This window comes from Pongo abelii, chromosome 6 (genome assembly GCF_028885655.2).
Source record: "Pongo abelii isolate AG06213 chromosome 6, NHGRI_mPonAbe1-v2.0_pri, whole genome shotgun sequence".
Classification (NCBI taxonomy): Eukaryota; Metazoa; Chordata; class Mammalia; order Primates; family Hominidae; genus Pongo; species Pongo abelii.
In genome coordinates this window covers 99335985-99360837 of record NC_071991.2, presented here as the reverse complement: position 1 = coordinate 99360837, position 24853 = coordinate 99335985, and the positions used below count along the sequence as shown (strand labels likewise).

The window sequence follows — 24853 nt, the reverse complement described above, 5'->3', positions numbered from 1 at the left end:
TTTTCCAAACAAGCCTCCATGAACCAAGGGTCACATCTCATCTGGCTCACTCTATTCTTCTAAGAGAGCAGCAACAGGACCACATATGCAAACTTCATCTCCTACTACTAGATTATTCCTCAGGATCAAGGAGAAAAGGTATATCCTTTTGGAAGACACATTTACTTATCCAAATTTAGAGGACGTCATTTAGTGAACTAAAGCAGACATTAAGTGCTAAAACGGGAAATGTTATTTTCAAAATCTCTTCTAACATTCCCCTCATGGAGTAGCAAGTCACTGGAGGAGTTTGTTCTGCAAGTCATACTATTTACATTGAATTTGAAAATGATTGCAATTCAAGTTTTCTGCTGTGGTGTGCTGTGTGCTGTGCCTGGGTACAGGAGAGAAAGCAAAACCGTTTCTCCTAGAGTTTGTTACCATTTAAGGTGGCAGAACTTTCTCTGGCTATTTTTAAGAGTAGGTGGACTTCTGACAGTGCAAATATAATTCAGTCCTTCCTAGAGATAAGCAAGTGACTTGAGCAACCTCTCGAAGACCTTGTAAGCCCTGTGTTTAAAATCCTCTCTTTGGGGCCTATTTTTTCACTGGTGGTGGGTGGGGGTGGGGTGTGAATAAAGAAGGTAAGTTTAATCAAGAGATCCTATTCAGGGGGGAAAATTGGAGGTTTTTTTGTCTTTCAATCTAAACTTGTTTCAGGCTTACCAGTGAGATCTATAAAAAGAAAGCTCAGCTATTTCTGTGCTCTGTAAGTGCTCTTTCAGTTGAGAAAATAATGAAATTAAAACAATTGGTGGTTGTTCATTAGCATTGAAAATATGAATGCTTGACATTTCCATGAAAGAGTAAGAAGAAAGTAAGTCAGTTGATATTTAAATTGTTTAAAATTTCCAACTTTTCCTGCCAAAAGAAAAAAACAAAAACAAAAACCAGAACTGTTGCCCTTTAGGTATAGACAGGCAAATTATTCACTGAGATGGGAAGGAGACAATGCATACTGACCTGCGGTGAATAAGAACATTCAAAATGCACATTTGCAGAAATGTTTAGTGTGTATTCTTTTTGAATTTATAATGTATCATTCTTAAGCTTGAGAAGATTCCCTTGCATTCTCAAATATTAACAGCTAAAGAACTAACAAGCTTATTTTCATAAAAGTAATGGTGATGCCAAAAGAAATACCAGTAAAGAATGAAGGGCTATGCATTTCATTGGCTTAACATATTTAGTATCACAGTCATGCACCACATAATGGTGTTTCAGTTAACAATGGACTGTCTCTATGGTGGCGGTCCCGTAACATTATAATGAAGCTGAAAATTTACTTTTGCCTAGTATTTACTATTCAATACATTTTATTTTTATTTTGGAGTGTACTCTTTCTACTTATGAAAAAAATATTAACTGTAAAACAGCCTCAGGCAGGTCCTTCAGGAGGTATTCCAGAAAAAGGCATTGTTATAGAGATAACAGCTCCTAAATACCTTCCCGTGGGACAAGATGTGGAGGCAGAAAATAATGACTTTGATGCTGATCCTGTGTAGGCCTAGGCTAATGTGTGTGTTTACGTCTGTTTTTGTTATTGTTGTTGTTGTTGTTTGTTTGCTTTGAGACAGAGTCGTGCTCTGTCGCCCAGGCTGGAGTGCAGTGGCGTAATTTTGGCTCACTGCAACCTTCGCTTCCTGGGTTCAAGCAATTCTCTGCCTCAGCCTCCTGAGTAGCTGGGATTACAGGTGCCCACCACCACGCCCAGCTAATTTTTGTATTTTTAGTAGAGACGGGATTTCACCATCTTGGCCAGGGTGGTCTTGAACTCCTGTATGTCTTTGTTTTTAACAAAAATGTGAAAGTAAAAAGAAATTTAATTAAAAACCTTATATAATAAGAATACAAAGGAAGAAAATATTTTTACACAGCTCTACATTGTGTTTGTATTTTAAGCTGTGTTATGAGTCAAGAGCTGAAAAAAGTAAATTTTGTAAAATAAAAAAGTTACAGTAAATTTATTATCAAAGAAAAATATTTTTTATAAATGTAGCCTAAGTGTACAGTGTTTATAAGGTCCACAGTAGTGTAAGTAACATCCTAGGTCTTCACATTCACTCACCACTCACTCACTCACCCACTGACTCACCCTGAGCAACTTCCAGTCCTGCAACCTCCATTCATGGTAAGTGCCCTAGACAGGTGTACCATTTTTTATCTTTTATGCCATATTTTTACTGCATGTATTCTTTGTTTAGATACACAAATACTTATTGTGTTACAATTGCCTACAGTACTCAGTCCGGTAACCTGCTATGCAGGTCTATAGCCTAGGTGCAGTAGGCTTTACCACATAGCCTAGATGTGTAGTAGGCTACACCATGTAGGTTTGTGTAAGTGCACTCCATAATGTTCACACAATGATGAAGTTGCCTAACGACACATCTCTCAGAATATATTCCCATTGTTAAGCAGCACATGACTGCACATGACACAGAAACCAATTCCCTCCACACCCTCCCACTGACCTCCTTCCCCCTGGAAAAAGTAGATATTTCCATCCCCATATAAAAATAAAGAAATGAAGCTAATGAGAGAAAACTATTCATCCACATATACAGATGATATTTGTCAGACCAGCACAACAAACTCTTATTGAGTGTCTAGATAATAGAAGCCCAGATAACTAGCACTCCTCCACCCCAATATCTTCAGGAACTTCTGAATCATTGGCAACTGCTAAGAACAACATATTGTTCAAATACTCTAGAGAAAGGATTTTACTGTGTAATTTTGTCAATTTTTTTGTGTATGTTCACATAACATAAATCTTTTAATGTTAATAAGTCTAATTATCTGGTTGGTTAGTTGGTTAGTAATTAAATCTATGTTGCAGTAGTTTCTGTTTCTGGATTAATATTTATGACTTGATAAGTATGCAGTTCAGGAAATAATATGTAATCTATTTAAAATTAAATTAATACATTGTAAATAAATAATAAAGTAATTAAATACTGTTGAACTTATTTTTTGAAACAAAACAGGAGTACTTACCTCTCTAAACAGTTTGAAAAGATTTTTCAGTACTCTCTTCAACCTCTTCCTTGCCTTGACTGTGTTATCTTTTGGGGTTTCCCTGTTTTCTAGTAATTCCTAAAATTTGGACAGCAAATACGTTATGTCTTTCATGCGAAATCTGACGCATTCTGACCAGTCTTGGTCAGTTGGGGGAAACAAGGCTGTGGTGAGCTCGCACTGTCTGTTGCACTGTGAACATGGAGAGTGGGAACACTCAGGCCGCACACGTGCAAGGCTGTCCTGACGTGACCCTGACCTTAGTGACTGTTTAGTCTCCCGTGGCTGGTTCCTGTGGTCCCTGTTGCACATTCAGGGTTTATTAGTTGTTTTCCATTCTTGGTCCAGTGATGATAGCAAAGTTGGAAGCAAGAAACAACAGATCTGGTAACAAAGGAAAGGAGGAATGATCTTAGCAACACATCTGGAATTCCAGAAAATTAGAATGTGACAGAAGAGGCATGTAGGTACTCAGGAGTAGTCACAAGGAAAAACTCATAGCTAGAACAGATTTTACCTTAACTTAAAAAAAAAAAAAATCTTTGCTCTTCTTTGGCAACAAATATCTTAGAAGAACTAGCTTAGAACAGGTTTCTCTGAATGTGTTTCTCATTACTCAAAGAGAAGCACCTGAGACACTTGTTTAAAAGGAAGATCCCATCCAAAAAGTAATGATTATGATTTTTGCCCCAGCCCACCGCCCCCACCCAAAGTGACATTTGCTTATGTGACTCTGACTCACGTCATAGTTAGAGGACCATGGGTTCCAAAGGTTGTTCTCAGCCCTGACTGCAGGTCAATCACCTGAGTCTCCTCTCAGTGATCATTCAGTCTATGCATAAACACTTCCGGTAACAGGAAGCTCTCAGCCTCCCACAGAGGTTCATGCCAACTTTGGAAATGCTCCTACACTTAAATGGTTGTTGGATTTGTTTATAAACCTACCTTCTTGCAACTTTCACCCATCCATGCTGTTTCTACTTCTGTGGTGAATGATGCCTCTCACACATGTCAGCATATCCGGCTTCCTGCATTATCTCTTCACCCATAGATCCTTAAAACCAAAAGCCTTTTGACCTTGCTTTAGACAGGAAGTAAATCCTAAGGAGCTTTGATGTCGAAGCACCCCTTAGTCAGGAAAGCTGAAAAATGTCAGATTTAAGTTTTAATGAAAGTTTGAAAGGTTAAGAGTTAATACATACCGGGAGGCACAGAAACAAAAACATGTTTTTGCCCTAGTAATCCCATGCAAAAGTGATAACCCAAAAGGAGAGAAAAAGATATAATGCACAAAGATATTGATATTTATGAAAGTGAAAAATTGGAAGCAATCTGAATTCTAAAAAAATGTAGAATATTTAAATAATGCATTCCAGAAATACCTTGATACTGAACCTCTGTAGTCAGAGCTGTATTTGTGTGTCAGTTTAGCTTTGACTGTGTGACTTTGGAAAAGTTGCTTAACTCCTCAGTTTCTTCATTTGTACAACAAAAATAACAATTCCTACTTAGCAAGGTTGTGAATTTTAGATGTGATGCATTTAAAGCACCTGGCACACAGTATGTTCAGTATATGCCAAATAATATTTAAGATTATTTTATTATGGTACATCTACCCAGTAGAAAACCTTGAAAATAGCTATTATTATAAAGTCTGTTTAGCAACTTAGGAAAATATTTTAATTAAATGTTAGGTAAAAATGGATTCAACCACACATATACATTTAAAATAAGTTTATTAAAAGATAACAGGGAAAATAAAAATGATCAACCATGTGTGATGGAGTAGGATTATAATCTTTAAAAATAGAAAAGTACATTCCTTTTAGAGGAAATAAGTCGGTATTTCTTAATAAAAAAAAATGTATCATAGAAATGTAAGTTTTAAATGTCCTAAAGAATTAGTCATTTTGTTTGTTTAAACATAAAAATATATTTAAAGAAAAGACCATAAGTCACATCTTGTGAAAGAACTTGCTGTCACCATTTTGAAACTCAGAAATACTCAGGTTGCCTTTATAACCAAAAGATAGTAGCACACTACCACCCCCTGGTGGCAGCATGCCCAAGGTGTAGGATCAATACCTGGGAAGTAAAATATCGCTAATGTATATGCAAGCTCTAAAAGCAAAGGCATAACTATTTAAAGATCTAAATTCAGCTTCAATTTATGGTCTAGACAACTAACCTATATTAAATTCAATGTGACACATGTATTACAAAATTCATCTACATTATTGCAAATAAAATTTCATAAAAATAACATAATCCCATTAAAAAGTGGGCAAAGGACATAAATAGACATTTTTCAAAAGAAGACAAATGGCTAAGAATCAAATGAAAAAATGTTCATCACTAATCAGAGAAATGAAAATTAAAACCACAATGATATATCATTTTATACCAGCCAGAATAGCTATTATTAAAAAGATAAAAATAAGATGTTGGTGGAGTGCTGAGAAAGGGAACACTTAGACATTGTTGCTAGGAATGTGATTGGTACAAGCTCTATGGAAAACAGTGTGGATATTTCTCAAAGAACTAAAAGTAAAACTACTAATCAATCTGGCAATCCTACTACTGGCTATATACCCAAGAAAAAGAAATCATATCCAAAAGATACCTGCACTCATAAGTTTATTGTAACACTATTCACAATAGCAAAGATAAAGAATCAACCTAAGTGTCTGTCAAGAGATTGGATAAAGAAAATGTGACATATATATACAATGGAATACTATTCAGTCTTAAAATGAAATCATGTCTTTTGCAGTAACATGGATGGAACTGAAGGCCATTATCTTAAGTGAAAAAAACTCACAAACAGAAAGCCAAATACCACACGTTCTCATAAGTGGGAGCTAAGTAATGTGTACACGGGGACATACAGTGTGGACTAGTAGATACCGGAGACTTAGAAGGATGGGAGGGCAGAAGGAGGGTGAAGGATGAGAAGTGACTTAATGGGTATACATGTATATAATTTGAGTGATGGTTGTACCAAAAGCCCTGATGTCACCACACTGCAATATATCCATGTAACAAAACTGCAGTTGTATCCCTTAAATGTATACAAATGAGAAAACGTGGTGTACATGTGCTTTTAGCTCATGTTCCTAGATCTATGGGCTAGTGGGATCTGGTTATTTGTTATAACCAGTGGACATAATTGTCTATGTATTCATTTATTTCATATGATTTTCCAAGTGTGATCAATACAAACTTTAAAATCTTTCCATATTGGGAAATCATATGACTTCTTTGGCACTTAATAGTCATTAAATGCAGAATAGCAAGAAAAGTGAAAAATATTTCTCTAGATTTCTTCAGGAAATCTTGTCGATAAAACAGTTCAAAATATGGTTATTGGAAGAAATACGCAATTATATCGAACTTATTTTGTTTAGAACATTCAAGCTATTTGAAGCAATTTCCAAAATGTCATTCTAGCATCGTGTCCTCTCATCTTGTTAAAATAAAAATATAAACTTTTTTTGTATTTTCTCATGAATAAGTGAACAAAACCATATGTTCCCATTCACTGTCTGTACTTTCTAATGTTTTTATTTCTTTTGTTTGTTAATCTCAATTTACAATGATGACTGGCTTTTAGAAAAACTGACATTTCTTTCTATAGATGCCAAGTATATCCAATTGATTGATGGGATTATTGAGTTTGACTATGTCCTTAACTGATCTTCTGACTTCTGGATCTGTGCGCTTTTGATAGAGGGATGTTGAAGTCTCCAGCTGTGAGAGTGGATTCATCTACTTCTCCTTGTACTTCTATCAGTTTTGCCTCATGTATTTTGATGTTCTGTTGTTAGGTGCAAATATATTAAGAATTCATTGGCGGGGCACTGTGGCTCTCACCTGTGATCCCAGCACTTTGAAAGGCTGAGGATAGTCAGATCACGAAGTCAAGATCAAGACCATCCTGGCGAACACGGTGAAACCCCGTCTCTATTAAAAATACAAAAATTAGCTGGGCGTGGTGGTGCACACCTGTAGTCCCAGCTACTCGGGAGGCTGAGGCAGGAGATTCGCTTGAACCCAGGAGGCGGAGGTTGCAGTGAGCCGAGATCACACCGCTGCACTCCAGCCTGGCGACAGAGTGAGATTCTGTCTCGAAAAAAAAAGAATTAATTAGGTCTTCTCAGAGGATTGACTCTTTTATCATTATATAATGCCCCTCTTTGTCTCTGATAACTTTTCTTGCTCTGAAGTCTGTTCTGTCTGAAATTAATTTAGTGACTCATCTTTCTTTAATGTTAGTGTGGCATATCTTTCTCTATCCATTTACTTTTAATATATATGTGTCTTTATATTTAAACTGGATTATTGGCAAACACAGCATATAATTCGAGTCTTGTTTTTGTTTGTTTGTTTTCTTTTTGGGTCCATTGTGACAATCTTTTAACTGACATTTAAAATGATTACTGTTGTAGTTGGGTTAATATCTTCTGCCATATTTTTACTGTTCTCTATTTGTTGTGCTTGTTCTTCATTCCTGTTTTTGTTCCCTCTTTTTATGCCTTTTGTGGTTTTAACTAAGCATTTAATATAATTCCATTTTCTCTCCTTTCTTAGTATATCAGTTCTACATTTTTTTTTACTTTAAGTGGTTGCCATGAAGTTTGCAATATACATTTACAACTAATTTAAGACCATTTTCAAATAACACTATACCACTTCAAGTACTTTTTAAATAACCAGATAGTCCTATTCCTCCTTCCTATCCCTTGTATCATTGCTGTCATTCATTTCACTTACACATGGGCATACATAAATATATATGCATATGTAATTGAATACATTGCTGCTATTATAAATTTGAACAGTGTTATCTATTATCTCAAGAATAAGACAAAAGTTTTTCTTTTACCTTCACTGATTCCATCTCTAATGCTCTTCATTTGTATAGAACCGAGTTTCTGACCTATATAATTTTCCTTCCCTCTAAAGAGCTTCCTTTAACATTTCTTGCAAAGCGGGTCTATTGACAAACAAATGTCCTCAATTTTTATCTGAGAAAGGCTTTATTTCTCCTTTGCTTTGGAGAATAATTTCACAAGGTACAGAGCTTTAGGTTGGTGGTTGGTGTTTTTTTCTCTCAACACTTTAAATATTTCACTCTACTCTCTTCTTGCGTGTATGGCTTCTGAGGAGAAATCGGATGTAATTCTTTGTTCCTCCATAGGTAAATGTGTTTTTCCTCTAACTTCTCTCAGGAATTTTCATTATCTTTGACTTTCTGTAATTTACATATGATATGCCTAAGTGTTCTTTGAGCTTCCTAGATCTGTAGTTTATTTTCCTGCATTAATTTGAAGGAAATTCTCAGACATTATTGCTTCAGGAATTTCTTGTGTTCCTTTCTTTCTTCTCCTGGTATTCCTGTTATGAGTATTTATGCCTTTTGTAGTTGTCCCAGAGTTCTTGGATATTCTGGTTTTTTCCTAGTCTTTTTTTTTTTTTTTTTCAGTTTGGGTAGTGTCTAGTAAGAGATCCTCAAGCTCAGAGATTCCTTCCTCAGCCAAATTCGTTCTGTTAGTAAGCCTGTTAGAGGCATTCTTCATTTCTGATACAGTACTTTTGATCTCTGGTATTTTGTGTGTGTGTGTGTGTGTGTTGTTGTTGTTGTTTGTTTGTTTGTTTTTGAGACAGAGTCTCACTCTGTCCAGGCTGGAGTACAGTGGCACAATCTCGGCTCACTGCAACCTCTGCCTCCCAGGTTCAAGAGATTCTCCTGCCTCAGCCTCCTGAGTAGCTGGGATTACAGGTGGCCGCCAACATGCCCAGCTAATTTTTGTATTTTTTGTAGAGATGGGATTTCACCGTATTGGCCAGGCTGGTCTTGAACTCCTGACCTCAAGTTATCTGCCCGCCTCAGCCTCCCAAATTGCTGGGATTACAGGCATGAACCACCACGCCTGGCTGAGTATTTCTTTTTTATTATTTCTTAGAATTTCCTTCTGTCTACTTAAACTGCCCATTTTGTGATTGAGTTTATCTGTTAGCGTTCTTAGCCTATTAGTCATAGTTGTTTTAAATTCCTGATAATTCACACATCCCTGCCATATCTGGTTCTGATGGTTGCTCTGTCTCTTCAGACTGTGTTTTTTGCCTTTTAGTGTGCCTTGCAGTTTTTTTCTTGATAGCCAGACAGGATGTACTGGGTAAAAGGAACTGCTTTAAATAGGACTTCCGGAACATGGTGGTAAGGTGTGGAGGGAGGGGAGCATTCTACAGTGCTGTGATTAGGTCTCAATAGCAGAGGTCATATGTAACGGGAGCCCACAGGAGCCAAAATTCTGGGGGAAGGGAACCTTTGGAGCTGTGATTCTCTAGAGAATTAAAAAGTCTCTTTTGCTCGCTCGCTCTTGTGCTCTTTCTCTCACACAGATGTTAGTAAATTTGAAGATAAAAATTGTCCAATCTGAACAGAGAAAAAAAATTTGAATAAAAATGAATAGATCCATGGCCGGGCGCAGTGGCTCACGCCTGTAATCCCAGCACTTTGGGAGGCCGAAGCAGGCCGATCACCTGAGGTCAGGAGTTCAAAACGAGGCTGGCTAACATGGTGAAACCCTGTCTTTACTGAAAATACAAATACTAGCTGGGCATGGTGGCACGTGCCTATAGTCCCAGCTATCCGGGAGGCTGAGGCAGGAGAATTGCTGGAACCCACAAGGTAGAGGTTGCAGTGAGCCGAGATCATGCCACTGCACTCCAGACTGTGGAACAGAGTGAGACTCCAGCCTGGGGAACAGAGCGAGACTCCATCTCAAAAACAAACAAACAAAAAAACAGGTCTATAGGCATCCATGAGACAATAACAAAATATCTAATTTATGTCACTGGAGTTGCAGAAAGAGAAGAGAAGGTATATGATTATGAAAAAAAATTGGAAGAAGTAATGGCTGAAAACTCCCCATGTTTGGTGAAAGAAAAGCCCACAGATTCAAAAAGCTCAATAAGCCCCAAACAGGGTAAACTCAAAGAAATATGTTCCAAATGCATCACAGTAAAACTTGAAAATTAAAAATGAAGAAAAAATCTTGATAGAAGCAAGAAACAGGCTTCAAGAAAGATGCTCATGTTTATAATTTTGAAAATTAAGTGAATTGAAATGCCATTACAAAAAGAAGGAATAGAAAAACAGTAGGTTTCAGATGGGAAGATAATGAGTTTTAATTTGAGGGGCCTTTGATATACACAACTGGAATTGCCCAGTAAGAAATTAAACATAAAAATTTGGAGCTCCAGGGAAATTCTGAACTGAAAATAAGGATGTTCAACTCATCACTGTAACTGGCACTGTGGAAACGGTATACAGAATAAGAAAAGGAGAAGTTAGGCTTCAGCTAGACTATGCAATAAGAACAAATCTTAAAATCTCGCAGAAGAACTCAATGGAATTTTGTTTCTCACTCATAGCACAGTCCAGTGCAAGTCATGCAGCCACCTCTGTCCTTAGCTTTGCCAGCTGGAGCACGTGCCTTCCAAGTTCAACATGGCTGGAGAAGACATTTGTTACTTACTTCCACTCACCTTCCTTGGGCAAATTAGTCCAATGGCCCCAATCCAAATGCAAGGGAGACAGTGAAATATAATCCCCCTGTGTGTCCAGGAAGGGAAAATGGTGCAGCAAACAATGGCAAGGTGTCTGTCACAAGGGCCAAAGGCAGATCCTTATAAACTTAGCCAATGACAGGATAGAAGTGTAGACAAGGTGTGCCCACCTGGACTGCTTATGAGTTCATGTTACAGTTTTAATAGCTTGTAGTGGAAACAAAAGTAAAAATAATTGTCCTCAAATACCCATACCTAATAACCACTTAGACTTGGCTCCTGGTCTAAGTCTGCCCTTCACCTGAAATATTCATTCAGTCTCTTATGTATCCATGTCCCTGTCACATCTGGATCTCTGTAAAGTTTCTTCTGGCTCTAGCATTTGTTATACCTCAGGAATGCAATTGTCACACAAAACTGAAACTGAGCTCTTTGAATAACCCTTCTTCACACCTTTGAACACTGTGGACTCTTCCCTTCTGTGATTTCTGTGAGGGTTTTCTGCAATCTGGATGTAGAAGAATGTGGTACAATAGGTCATTCTGAGTGACGATCTATTTCCATATGCATGCCCGTATCTCATTCAGCACATACATTATTTTAAATAATGAAGATGGGAACAAAACTAATTTCAGTTCCATTTATTCATATTAATTTTTACTGGATGGCAACTATATGCAGGTACTTTTTAAGACAATGATGATGCAGTGGTAAACTGGGAGCTAGGTTTTCTAGTGGGGAGATGTGTAATATAATGTCAGGTCATGATGAATACTGTATAGGAAAGTAAAGCAAAACAAGGAAAGAGTTTTGAGGACTATTGGTAGTGTTTTAGATAGATGGCCAGGCACCTCTATGAGAAGGTGATATCGGTACAGGTCTGCATGAAGCAAGAAGTGAGCTATGCAAAGATCTGTGGCAAGAGCATACCAGCTGGAGGGATCAGATAGGGCAAAGGCCCTGAGGTAAAATCAAGCTTGGCAAGAAAGCCATTGTGACTGGTGCCAGAGAGTGGCAGGCTGTGAGACTAGAGAGGCTGATGAGGCAGGGCCATGTAGGTTTGGGAAAGCAGTTCAAATTTTGGTCCAGTTGTGATGGGAATTTATCAAGCAGGGAAGTGAGGTGATCTTACTTACATGTTAAAAAATCACCGTGGTATGGGTGGAGAATTGACTTTAATGGGCAAAGGTGGATGCAGGCAAAGTAGGAGATCGATTGGGAGGCTGTAGCAGGAATCCAGGCAGGCACCCGCCCATTCCAAGTGACATGAAGGAGAAAAAGCCCAGAGCCTGCTGGGAAGGACCCTGTGTCCCAGGGGGGGGAGGTCTGTGGTCCCCAACATTTATAATGTGCTGAGATAACTCCTCTAAGTGGGTGTGTGTTCACAAAGTTGTGGTGGGAGTCCTGGGGAGGAGGAAGCACCCCAATGCACCTGTGATTCAGGAAAGCCATCATAAAGAATGGACACCAGGTTGCCTGGCAGAAAACATGGGAATGACATTCTGGGATGAGAAGATGGCAAGTTGTTATTACAGAAAGAGCTTATTTCTTTGTAGTTTTTCAAACTTGATTTTTTTTTTTTTTTTTTTTTTTGCAGCTTAAAGGAAGAAAAAATCATCATAGTAAAAGAATTTGAGAAGATACCAAAGCCAGGAGTAAGTCTTAGATGATATAGAGTTTCTTAAATACAGCTGGATTCAATCATCCCTTTTTATAAATATTAATGTTTATCACAACCACCATAGCCTGAAACATTTTAAAGATTCTAAAGTCTTAACTGTGAATGATGCTGAAAAGACTAGCTACATAACTTCTGGAGTAAATATAAGTGATGCCTATTACAGACTTTAGCAACCTGGCGTCTAATTTAGGCTGTATTTAGTTGGACAATATCTGCTTTGTTTCCCGAAGAAAAAAAGATTCTGTGGTTGACACTAAAAATATTATCTTGCTATAGCTATTACCCTCATAGCTCTCTGAACATCTCAAGTTATTACAATACATTTTTACAAAGAAAATGTATCACTTATCTATTCCTGCCTAACAAATCATCCCAGAACTTAGTGGCTTAAAACAACAACCATTTCATTTTTTCACAGTTCTGAATTCTTCTGGTCTGAGCTGGCCGAATTGGGGCTGGGTAATCTAGGATAGCTCCATTCATATACCAGCCATTTGGCAGGCTACTTGGTCTAAGGTCACATGACACTAGCTGGTCACATGATGGTGGAAGGGTTTCCAGCCTCAATAAAGAGCAAACTCCAATATGTAAGACCTTTTTGGGCCTCTGCTAAAATCATTTTTGGTAATACCCCATTGGCCAATGCAAGTATTATAACATGGGCAAGTCTAGAATCAAGTTGGCCCTACCTCTTAATGGGAAGAATGATGAAGACAATGCAAAGGGACATGCATACCCTGCAGATAGGAGGAATTTGTGGCCACTTTTTACAGTCTATTATAGAATGTAAATAGAATGATCACCATACTTTGCACTCCTTCCACCTTCTGATAATCCAGAAGTGTGTTGGTGGTGGTTTAATTCCAAGGCCAGCTCACAAAAAAACCTGTTTAGCATAGAGTAAAATACTATTAATTCAAATAAGTATGCCAAACCATCATTTACAATACAGATTTTATGGGAAAAACATTTTGAGTTTTCATTCAGATCCTAGGATCACCAATGATGCTCTCACCCAGCAGTGGTGGGAAGAGGGAGCTATGCAGAAAGCCCAGGGCAGGCTAAATAGACCCAGCACTTAGTCATTAGTAAGAGTAACCTGTAGACCTTCTGAGTGTAAGAAGGCTTCTCTCCCATAAGTCAAACCCTCCCCAGGTAATCAGACATGAGACAAAGATCTTTGATGATTCTGGGGTAGATAGATGGTATTTGGGGAGAATGTGCATGAGCTAGAGAAGTAATATCAATAAGAAAGCGGGAGATTAAGGAGTGCAAAGTGTTGGGTATCCAAATATGAACACCTCTGTCTTTAGTTCCCATGTGACTCAGGTTAACCATAAGTCAGATATTCAAAGATTATTTGCATCTGATTTTGTCAAATCACAAAGCTACTAGAAAACAGACTGTACATTTTTTTTCACGCTTCTTGGTATGAAATAAAAATTAACACATAAAATGAAACGTTTTTAAATGTAGGAGGATAGAAAAGAGCACTAATAAAAGAATTCAAATATAATGTTGTGTTTAATTATACCTGCAGTATCATTATCATGCCTTTGTTAAAGATGTCAGAAATCATAAGTTGCATTTAGCTTTGTGAGAAATCATTTAACCTTGTGAGAAATCATTCATGAACTTCAAAATAATCAAAATGGTGAGTGAAATTAGTTTTAATTCAGTTTTTAGGTAGATAAATGTTTGCTCAGACTATATAACCTAATCATCTTCACGACTTTTAAAGGAAATGGAGAAGAAGATGAAAATATTGAGAGAAAGCACTGAAGAATTACGTAAAGAAATAATGCAGAAGAAATTAGAAATTAAAAATTTACGAGAAGATTTGGCATCTAAACAAAAGCAATTACTAAAGGAGCAGAAGGAACTAGAAGAATTGTTGGAACATCAGGTCACCCTAAAGGTGTGCTACTTACCGTTGATATTTAAACGTTGTGCCTTGTATGGATGAAAAAGTGTGTGATATCAAGAGTAACCAGCAAGGTTGGATAAAGAGGGGTATTGTCTCACAAACTGAAATGTCTGCATTGAGATTGATCCTATCAAACTAAATCTAGGCTCTGGGAATTCACAAAAGACCTTAGGGTGTTTGGGAGTATCACTCTAATTTGGAGCCCTCACCCCGCGGAAAAGGTCTCTCCTGACCTCACCAAACATTTTTGGACATTAGAAACAAGTGTCACAAACACAATTGTTTCCTTGAAGAACAACCATGGCCAGGCGCAGGGGCTCACAACTGTAATCCCAGCACTTTGTGAGGCCAAGGCGGGTGGATCACCTGAGGTTAGGAGTTCGAGACCAGCCTGGCCAACATGGTGAAACCCTGTCTCTACCGAAAATACAAAAATTAGCCAGGTGTGTGATGGTGGATGCCTGTAATCCCAGCTACTCTGGAGGCTGAGGCAGGAGAATTGCTTGAACCCGGGAGGTGGAGATTGCAGTGAGCTGAGATCGCGCCGCTGCACTCTAGCCTGGGTGACAGAGTGAGACTCCCTCTCAAAAACAACAACAACAAACACACACACACACACACACACACACACACACACACACACAAAACCAAATGTCCTAACCTCTCACATATATTTGTATTACCTTATCCTTGTCTGATTGCATTCCACGTCCTCTCACTAGAAAAGGGATGAAAGGCCTGTATTTATGTTTTAGGAGATAATGAATTAAAATTCATTTTACTTTGAAAAATGTATAAATAACTCTCAAAACAGTTTAAATAACCTAGAGTTGTTTTAAAAACATCTGAAACTCATTGGCTTAGGGGATAATGGTGATACATTTTGACCTATTTTTCTATAACAGTTCTGGAGCAGTCAGCCAAGATGTGCCCAGCTGCTGTCCAGAACATAGGACCCTAGCAGAGATGGATTTAACAGGAACCCAGTGAAGCTTAAGCTTCAGGCCCCTCACTTGCATGAACCTCTTCCAAGATGCTGTACCTAAGTTAGCATTTGTAATTTTTTACTCATTCTCTTAACGTGGGCCCCCCAGATTGTACAAGTTTCAGCCCTACAAAATTTGATCTGCCCAGGACTGAGCAAGATCCCACAGAGAAATGTCTCGCCCACCACACTGCAGTGACAGATTCAACCTCCCTGCATGTGTGTTATCCCTGGCTCTAAAGTCCAGTGACAACCTCGGGCAGGAAGGGGCTTTTCTATAACCCTTGCTGAGTATGTAAGACTCTTGAGACTTCAACTGAACCTCCCATGAATCCACAGAGCATAGTGGGAGGTGTGGTGTTAGACAAACTTAGCTTCTGAGCTTGGCCTTGCCGCTTACTAGCTGTGTGACTTCGGGAAACTTATTTAACTTCTTGTAGCATGAGTCTTAGGCAGGGCTCCCCAGAAACAGACCCTAAGACAACTACTAATGGAGGGAGAGCTCTAAGGAGAATCCTATAGGAGATGGAGGGAAGCAGGATAGAGCTGGGGAAGAAGCTGGGCCAGAAAACAGCTGCTTCAGGAGAACTCTAGTCTCAGCCTGATCCCAAGGATAACTCAAGAAGTCATGAGTTGCATCACAGAGGCTGTTGCACCCAGAGGTGGGGGTGGGGGTGTCTGTTAGATCACCACATCAATTAGTCATTGGTCGCAGCTTGCTCCCCTCCTCCCTCCACCCCCTGGCTCCCATTCCCTGACAAGGCAGCTCTGCTCAGCCAGTGACAATCTGATGGAGAGGACATTAAGCATGATCCATTAGCAGTCACCCCTGCAGCATCTGAGGGATGGGTGGGCAGATGGGCCCTGGCTTATGATGGTTCAGTTTATGATTTTTCTACTTTACAGTGGTGTGAAAGCAGTATGCATTTAGTAGACACCATGCTTCAAGTACCCATGCAACCATTCCATTTTTCATTTTCAGTATTGAATAAATTACATTTATTGTACAGTATTCAATATGTTATGTTTATTTACTTTGTGGCACTCAACACTTTATTATACAATAAGCTTTGTGTTAGGTGAACTGTAGACTAATAAAAGTGCCCTGAGAATGTAGGCTAGGCTAAGCTATGATTTCAGTAGGTTAGGTGTATTAAATGCATTTTCGACTTAAGATAGTTTCAACTTACAATGGGTTTCTTGGGACGTGACTCCATTGTATGTGGAGGAGCATCTGTACCTCCATAAAGGGAATCTGGGCAGAGGACCAACAGTATTTGCTACACTCAGTTACCTCCTCTTCAAAATGATAACAAATATAGCTCTCTTACAAGGTCACCGTGAGTATTAAATGGGATAATTAAAGCACACAGGGCAGATGGTAAGTATCTACATACTGTAGTTCCTTTCTCTCTCATATTTAATTTTCTTGTCTTAATTGCTTCTAGCCAAAGACCACATAATTTAACATGATTTCGTTTCTTTACTAGGATGAAGTGGCCCACCATCAAACCATTCCAGTACAAATTGGAAAAGAGATAGAAAAAATAACACGCAAAAAAATGTATGATTTAATATTTTTACTTTGAATCCCTGCCAGTCCAAGTTATGTGTGCACACTAGAACAAGAGTACTAACCATTGGACACATTAAATTACTATGATAATTTTAGAAATTTCTGCTTTGGGCCGTGTCTAGGTTGTTTATATCAAGTTCTTTAAAAGAAAGTAATGCACCAAATTACTATCGTTCATAATATTTATGGCTTAATTATGGGTCAAGATTCTGTTTCCAATTTATAAGTCATATTTTTATGGAGAAGTTCAATTGACTTTAACAGAGTGGTGCATGGGATAAATTATGTGAACTGGTTAGAATTTCATAGTCTAGAAGTATATCAGCCAGGCAGCAGCCCAAAGCCCAAATAATAGTAACTCCCCACTTTGCCACCCATTCATGTGTATAACACCCCTCAGATATTCAGAGTAGATTGGGAGGCAGAGGTCATTGAGGAAATTCTCAGTGTTTAGAGGAACCAAAAAAGATAAAGATTTTAAGTGAAGATACAAAAATTCTGGAAAAATAATATAATTACTCTAGTGACTAATCTTAAGAGAAAAGGGAAAAATGAGGCAGGCACTAGTAACTGTTCTAAAAACTAAGCTCACCAACATCAAAGTTGAGAAACTCAGGTCAGTTCCAGGAGGCTGGTCAGGATGAGGGTTGAATCACAGGAGATGGTAGCAAATTGGGATCTGCAGAGAAAGTCGGGAGGCTGGGCAAATTCCTGCCTTCCGTGGCGCTCAGTGGAGATACCCTCCAAGTCCCACCCATCTGTGGTCTTTACCCACTGCTGAGATCATTGAATTTATGACTATCTCTTCTGCTGCCTGGTTAGAAAGCAATAGGTAAAGCCAGCATGGCCTCAAAATAAGGCAAGTGTGTGTGTGTGTGTGTGTGTGTGTGTGTGTGTGTGTGTGTATCCCCTACAGAGAAATGGAAAAGAAAAAAATTGTCTTGGAACAAGAAGTCAAAATGCTAAATGACTCCCTAAAGAAAGTTGAAAACAAGGTTAGTGCTATAGTGGAAGAGAAGGAAAATGTAATAAAGGAAGTTGAAGGCAAACGAGCCTTACTTGAAATCAAAGAACGAGAACATAACCAATTGGTCAAGCTATTGGAATTAGCCAGAGAGAATGAAGCAACTTCATTAACTGAAAGGTTAGTTATATTTATGTATGTTGTGTTCTGTCATCTAAATTTTTCTTCAATTTATATTTGAGAATTCAAAATATTATCTCACTTTGGTGTTGAGTCAATAAATATTTTAAGATAATTTTAAATCAACTTTTACCATTAATATATTATCAAATAAAGCACTTCGAAGTATTTTTTGATACTTTACTCAAATTTTCTCAATTTTCTCTTACCAGATTTTCAGGATAAAATCTGTTGTGATGTTGTAAGTTTCTGAATGTGCCTTTGGAAAATTTGTCACTGGAGTATGTTATGTTTAGTTCAGGGATTTTGCCAACAAATGAATGATACTTCTTAGGCCATCTTGACTTTTTTCTAATAGAAGCAATTTCATGGTGTAATTCCCTAGGAGAGTTTACGTCCTGCTTTTTTGTTTGTTTTTTGAGATGGAGTCTTGCTCTGTCGCCAGGCTGGAGTGCAGTGGCACGATCTTGGCTCACTGCAACCTCTGCCTCCCAGGTTCAAGTGATTCTCCTGCCTCAGCCTCCCGAGTAGTTGGGACTACAGGTGCACACCACCACGCCCGGCTAATTTTTTTTTTCTTCTCATTAGGGACAGGGTTTCACCATGTTGGCCATGTGGTCTCGATTTCTTGACCTCGTGATCCACCTGCTTTGGCCTCCCAAAGTGCTGGGATTACAGGCGTGAGCCACCGCGCCCAGCCTATGTCCTGCTTTTAAGTAAAATTTCAGGGAAACTGGAGGCTTCTATCTCTGCCAATCTGTTATTTTTTGGGGGGGTGGGGGTTATAAGACTGCAGTTCTAAATGATACCAACTCACAAACCTCGCTGCCTTTGGCATTATTTACAATTTATGATTCCAACATGAGAATAGTCGTGTGTATATACTGAGCATGCTGTCTTTTATTAAACTTTTAAGTTCAAGGTTACACATACAGGTTTGTTATAGGTAAACTTGTGTCATGGGGGGTTGTTGTACAGATTATTTTATTATCCAAGTATTAAGCCTAGTACCTATTATTTTTCCTAATTCTCTCCCTCCTCCCATCCTCAACCCTCCAAAAGGGTCCAGTGTGTGTTGTTCCTCTCTATGTGTCCACGTATCCTCATCATTTTGTTCCCACTTATAAGTGAGAACATGTGATATTTGGTTTTCTGTCCCTGCATTGGTTTGCTAAGGATAATGACCTCCAGCTCCATCCATGTTCCTGCAAAGGATATGATCTCATTCTTTTTTATGGCTGCATAATAGTCCGTGGCATATGTACCACATTTTCTTTATCTGGTCTACCACTGATGGGCATTTAGGTTGGTTCCATGTCTTTGCTATTGTGAATGGCACTGTGATGAGCAAACGTGTGCATGTGTCTTTATGATATAACACTTTATATTCCTTTGAGTATATACCCAGTAATAGGATTGCTGGGTCAAACGGTAGTTCTGTTTTTAGGTCTTTGCCAGAAGAGATTGGGAGCCAATATTCAGCATGCTGTCTTGATAAGTTTTGAAAAACATTTAGGACAGCTGATAACAAAATCATTTTCATCTTCTTCCTTTACCGGGAACAGAGGGATCTTGGATCTCAATTTACGCAACAGTCTCATTGACAAGCAGAACTACCATGATGAACTTTCTCGTAAGCAAAGAGAGAAAGAACGAGATTTTCGAAATTTAAGAAAGATGGAACTGCTCTTGAAAGTGTCCTGGGATGCACTTAGGCAAACTCAAGCACTGCATCAAAGGCTTCTATTAGAGGTGAGGGCTGTAAACTACCATCTGATTTTTAAGCTCGGTGCTAACTTTTGAAGTAAAAATATTTTAGGAAGTTGTTTTTGCTGCCAATAGAGAAGAAGAAAATACAAGTAACAGAGAAAAGGTAATTTTCAAATGCAACAAGCCTATTATGAAATCTATAGTCCTATAATGTTTCGTAATCTCATTTTGCTAACCCAAGATTAGAGAAATGTCTTGTTTGGATCAGTCATCCATCGGCCTGGCCTGGGGAAATGACTAGACTATCCAGTTCTAGAAGAGCTAGAGGGTTCACTGCAGAATGGGGCCAAGTGGATCATTATTTTCACCAGTTGAAAGAGTCAGATCCGGCATGGTGTCATGGCAGACTGTAACAGTAAAGGACTAGATCAAACTATGTAGATATAGACGATCAGCAGCCTGTACTTCCGACTAGGCAAGGGCAATCCAGAACCCAATATCAGGCTGCCTGGCTAATTCTGTGCAGGGTCAGAGGTGTACTCCAGTCAGAAGATGCTCAAGACAACTGTTACCTGCCTCTGTGTTCCCAAGTGAGGGGTCCTGTTGCCCCTGGCTCTCTTTTCTCTCAGAGGGTACTCCCTGTGGTAAATGACCAAGCACCACTGAAAGGGCAGAGGATCCTTGAGAGGGCTGCAGCCTTGTGCTAGAGCCTTCCTTGAGCGAAAAAGGGGTCAGTCTCTGAGATGAAGCAGCTAGGTGTATAGAAACCTTCCCCATTCTCTTCAGGACTGTCATGCTCCAGAACCTTATGGAGGGTCACAACCTAGAAATCTGAACAGGAGTTTCCAGCTGTGGTAGACACCTCTGATCCTAACCTATGCCTAGTTCTCCTCTCCTCCTGGGCACATAGAAAGTTTATACTTCCTTGCACCCTTTGCAGTTGAGCAGGGTCATATAACTCATTCTGGCCAGAGGATTGTAGACAAAAGTGACACATGTCACTTCCAGCCTATAACATCTAATTGCCAATGTGAGACCCTCCAGCTGTTTTTTCCCTCTCCTGTGGTAATTGTGGAAGTGCATGACGCCACGGAGGTGCTGTAAAATGGGAGCAGCCGGGAATGCTGAGCCAACAGTGGTCTTAGAGTCCTCTTGATTGCCCACAGGCTTTGTAGGAAACAGCTTTGGTAGTTCGAAGCCATGATATTTGGGGGTTGTTTATTTCTGTAGCATAGCTTAGCCTGTCCTGACTGAAAGACCAGCCTTAAGCAACATGTGTGAAAAAATTGGTTAGGGTTATAAGTGTTACGAACAACTAGGACTTGGACTTCGTCTTGCTGTCAAATGGCACTTATAATCTTTTCAAGAAGTTCTCTGGTCGGGCGCAGTGGCTGCCACCTGTAATCCCAGCACTTTGGGAGGCCGAGGTGGGCAGATCACCTGAGGTCAGAAGTTCAAGACCAGCGTGGCCAACATGGTAAAACCCTGTCTCTACTAAAAATAATTGGTCAGGTGTGGTGGTGCACGCCCATGATCCCAGCTACTTGGGAGGCTGAAGCAGGAGAATCGCTTGAACCCGGGAGGCGGAGGTTGCAGTGAGCTGAGGTTGTGCCACTGCACTCCAGCCTGGACGACAGAGCCAGACTCCGTCTCAAACAAAAAAAGGAAGTTTTCTATCTCAGTGAGGCAAAATGTACTTTTATAGTCTTTTGCAAAACAAACATGTATGTTCTACTATATATGTGTTTTCACAAATAACTATTTTATATAACTGTTATACATAGTATATTTATGATATATATACTTCTTATTTAATCATTTTATTGCAATTCCAACAGGTATATTTATTTGTATCACTCTGAAATCTCTTTAACTCTAGTAGTGCTTTTTGCCTTAAAAGATTATTTTGTCTGATTTTAGAATAATAACATCAGTTACACTATCTTTTGGTGTGTTAGATTCTACATGGTATTATTTACTTTCTTTTTTTTTTTCTTTTTCTTTTTGGAGACAGTCTTGCTTTGCTGCCCAGGCTGAAGTGCAGGCATCATCTTGGCTCACTGCCATCTCCACCTCCCAGGTTTAAGCAGTTCTCATACTTCAGCCTCCCAAGAAGCTGGGATTACAGGCATGTGCCACCATACACAGCTAATTTTTGCATTTTTAGTAGAGACAGGCTTTCACTATGTTGGCCAGGCTGGTCTCAAACTCCTGACCTCAAGTGATCCATCTGCCTCGGCCTCCCCAAAGTGCTGGGATTACAAGTGTGAGCCACCGCACCCAGCCCTATTTACCGTCACTCTTTCTGTGTCCTCATTTTGGTGTGTCTCATATACACAGCACATACGTTTCAAAATCTAGTCTGATAAGTTCTGCCTTTTTAAATTCTTGTATTTAGTCTAGAAATTAATACTTAATGTAATTGTGGATATATTTGACCTTATTCTGTGATGTTACTTTTGCTTTCTCTGTGTCCCATCCGCTTCATGTTCCATTTTCTCTCCCACATTTCCTTCCTTGGGATTAATCAACGTTTCATATTGTTCTGCTATCCTTGTTTTAGATATGCATCTGTTAGTTTTACATTCTATTTCTATTCTTTGGGTGGTTACCCTGAAGATTACAACAGTCATCTTTGACTTAGTAGAGTCAAATATAAATTATTTGTATTTTTACTACTATTCCAAGACAGTGCTAATACCTTTGATGATTTTAACTCTACTAACCTTTGCAACTCTCATGCCCTCAAACATATTTTCATTTCAACTTTCCAAGTTATTCTTGTTGGAAGCATTGGTTTACTATAAGCTACTCCATCTTAGCCCAAAGCACAGCATGTTAGGATGTTAAATTGGAACCTTGGGCAAACACAGACCCTGTGGCCACCCCACCTCAGTCATAGTAAGATTTATAGTAGACCACAGGTATAATGTCCATTCAAAGTACTGATGGAAACCTCAGTGTGATGAGTAAGAGACTCTTAAAACCAGCAAGTGTTGCTTGTACTAATAAAACAATTCCTGTTTATTGATCAAATAACTGTTCAGTAAGATTTCTTTAAACAATGGGATAAAATGTATAATTACCTTTAATAACCAATTTTGGTAGTTATGGTAGTAAGTAAAGTTAATCCATTCAATATGCTTCTAATGCTGAATCATCAAAGCATTCTTAATATTGAAGTGTAAGGTAACCTAAATAGAAGCAAAAATTTGTCTCATAAATTAATACTTCTTAGCTCAAGAAGGGTTATACATTGGTAAAAATCACAAGATTGGTTCTAAAAAGACTACACACAAAAAAACAGACTTAGGTTCACTTCTACCAGAAAATCTAGATTAAGTACCATAGAAGGGACACATAAACCTAATACACAATGTAATCCTACTAGTTCCACTTCTAGTTAAAATAGAAAACGTTGTGATGGACCATCGTTTCTGCTATACCAGCCAGAAAGAAATCAATAAACTAAAAATCATGTATTTTTAAGACACACATGCAAGTAGGAAGTAAATTCCACAAAGGCATCATCACTTTCTGGTGAGCAGAAACAGGTGGCCTTTTGCCTCCCTGAGACATTTGCCAACTCTAGACTTGGGCAGGTGGAAGATTTGCCCGCCATAGGCAGAAAGATTTTGCTGGGGTTAGTCAAAACCATCAGAGCTTTTAATGACCATGTGCGTTGGCATGACAAAGTGGAATGAATTACTTAAGCAAAGACATCATACTCTCATGTAATATCACACATTACGGTATACCTCTGCATTTAAACATGGCTTTTATTGACTTCCACTTGGCGCTGAAAAGAAAGAAAACCATGATTCCTAGGATTTTGCTCTGACACCATCATGTTGTAGGGGTTAGAATATCATGAGTCTGTAAAGTTATTCGCTTTCTAAACATAAGATCATGTCCAAGATTGTGACAATGACAAAATCCTCTTACCAAGTGAATATGACACTTTCTATATACTATAATTTTTCTTTAATTATAGTTTTCTAGCAATTTCATCTCCCTTTGCTGTGATTTAAAAGTGGTTCTGCATTTTTCTCTCTTCATGACTCATTTCAGTGTTGAAGGCAATGATAACAACATACTATACTGAGAAGAGCTTCACCTTTGAGTCAGGCACAGTCAGGTTCAGATTCTAGATCCACTGAATTCCTACCTATGTTACTTGTTTCCAAACCTTTGAATTGGGATTATTGCAAAAAATGAGTGACTACAAATGGGAAAGTGTGTGGTACCGAGAAGATACTCAGTAAATGTTGCCTTCCTTCCTTTATACATATGAACTCTTTGAAAGGCTATAAAGGAAATGGTATAGTCAGAATGAGACTGTGAATATGGCTATTTTATTCATATGGAGAAGATGACATCATCAGGCCCTACTGATAAACCCCGCAAATGCCTCTCAGTACCCACTCTGCATTACCTAAATGACTGCAGCTGTACGCCAGCTGTTCTCCATAGGTCCAGCTCCTTTCATGTCCAATTTTTCCTCCATTTTGCTAACAAATTTATATTCTTAAGTGACACATTCATGTGTCACTCACCTGCTCAAGACATTCAATGGATCCTTAATTCACATAATCACAGAATGAAGGAACCAAGAGGAATCTTAAAGATCATACTATAAAAGCAAACAGGTTTCATCTCAAATGCCAGCTCCCTCCATTTGGGGGTAGCTCCCTGTAGTGATGATAATGCAAAGGAATTTTTTTTTTTTTTGAGACAGAGTCACACTCTGTTACTGAGGCTGGAGTACAGTGGCACCATGTCGATTCACTGCAACCTCTGTCTCCTCAGTTCAAGCAATTATCCTGCCTCAGCGTCCTGAGTAGCTGGGATTACATGCACCCACCACCAAGCCCGGCTAGTTTTTATATTTTTAGTAGAGATGGGGTTTCACTATGTTGGCCAGGCTAGTCTCAAACTCCTGACCTCAGGTGATCCACCTGCCTCGGCCTCCCAAAGTGCTGGGATTACAGGCGTGAGCCACTGCGCCCGGCCCAATATTGCAAAGGATTCTGAGGCCCAGTGCTGACTTGTCAGATAGGAGCTCTGTAGTTGATTGGTGATGTCTGCCCCAGGCATAGAAAGATTGTCCATGTATTTCCCATTCCTAATCAAGTCATCTTCCTAATCAAGCACTGTTTCTTCAGCCAATTCTTTTGATATATCTTCATACCCCA

The 24853-nt window shown here is 38.9% G+C and overlaps 1 protein-coding gene and 1 long non-coding RNA gene across 12 annotated transcripts in view; one reads left to right on the top strand and one right to left on the bottom strand.

Annotated features, from left to right (window-relative positions):
- The window catches only part of LOC129060441 (uncharacterized), a 34247-nt gene extending 19266 nt beyond the window's left edge, over positions 1-14981 (bottom strand). For 2 of the 5 annotated variants that reach the window (XR_008527170.2, XR_008527169.2), the window contains exons 1-4: positions 13006-13266; positions 4006-4202; positions 3320-3444; positions 3040-3138 (exon numbers count right to left, since the gene is read on the bottom strand). This is a non-coding gene — a long non-coding RNA (uncharacterized LOC129060441). Of the gene's footprint in view, positions 1-3039; positions 3139-3319; positions 3445-4005; positions 4203-13005; positions 13267-14926 lie in introns of those variants that run through there. The other 3 variants (XR_010140900.1, XR_010140901.1, XR_008527171.2) reach the window with 3 other exon arrangements.
- The window catches only part of CCDC146 (coiled-coil domain containing 146), a 170141-nt gene that overhangs the window by 117643 nt on the left and 27645 nt on the right, over positions 1-24853 (top strand). For all 7 annotated transcript variants that reach the window (XM_054559607.1, XM_054559609.1, XM_054559605.1 and 4 more), the window contains 5 exons: positions 12233-12290; positions 14058-14234; positions 16719-16792; positions 17721-17948; positions 19514-19700. In XM_054559607.1, coding sequence (XP_054415582.1) covers positions 12233-12290; positions 14058-14234; positions 16719-16792; positions 17721-17948; positions 19514-19700 — 724 coding nt within the window. The remainder of the gene's footprint in view (positions 1-12232; positions 12291-14057; positions 14235-16718; positions 16793-17720; positions 17949-19513; positions 19701-24853) is intronic.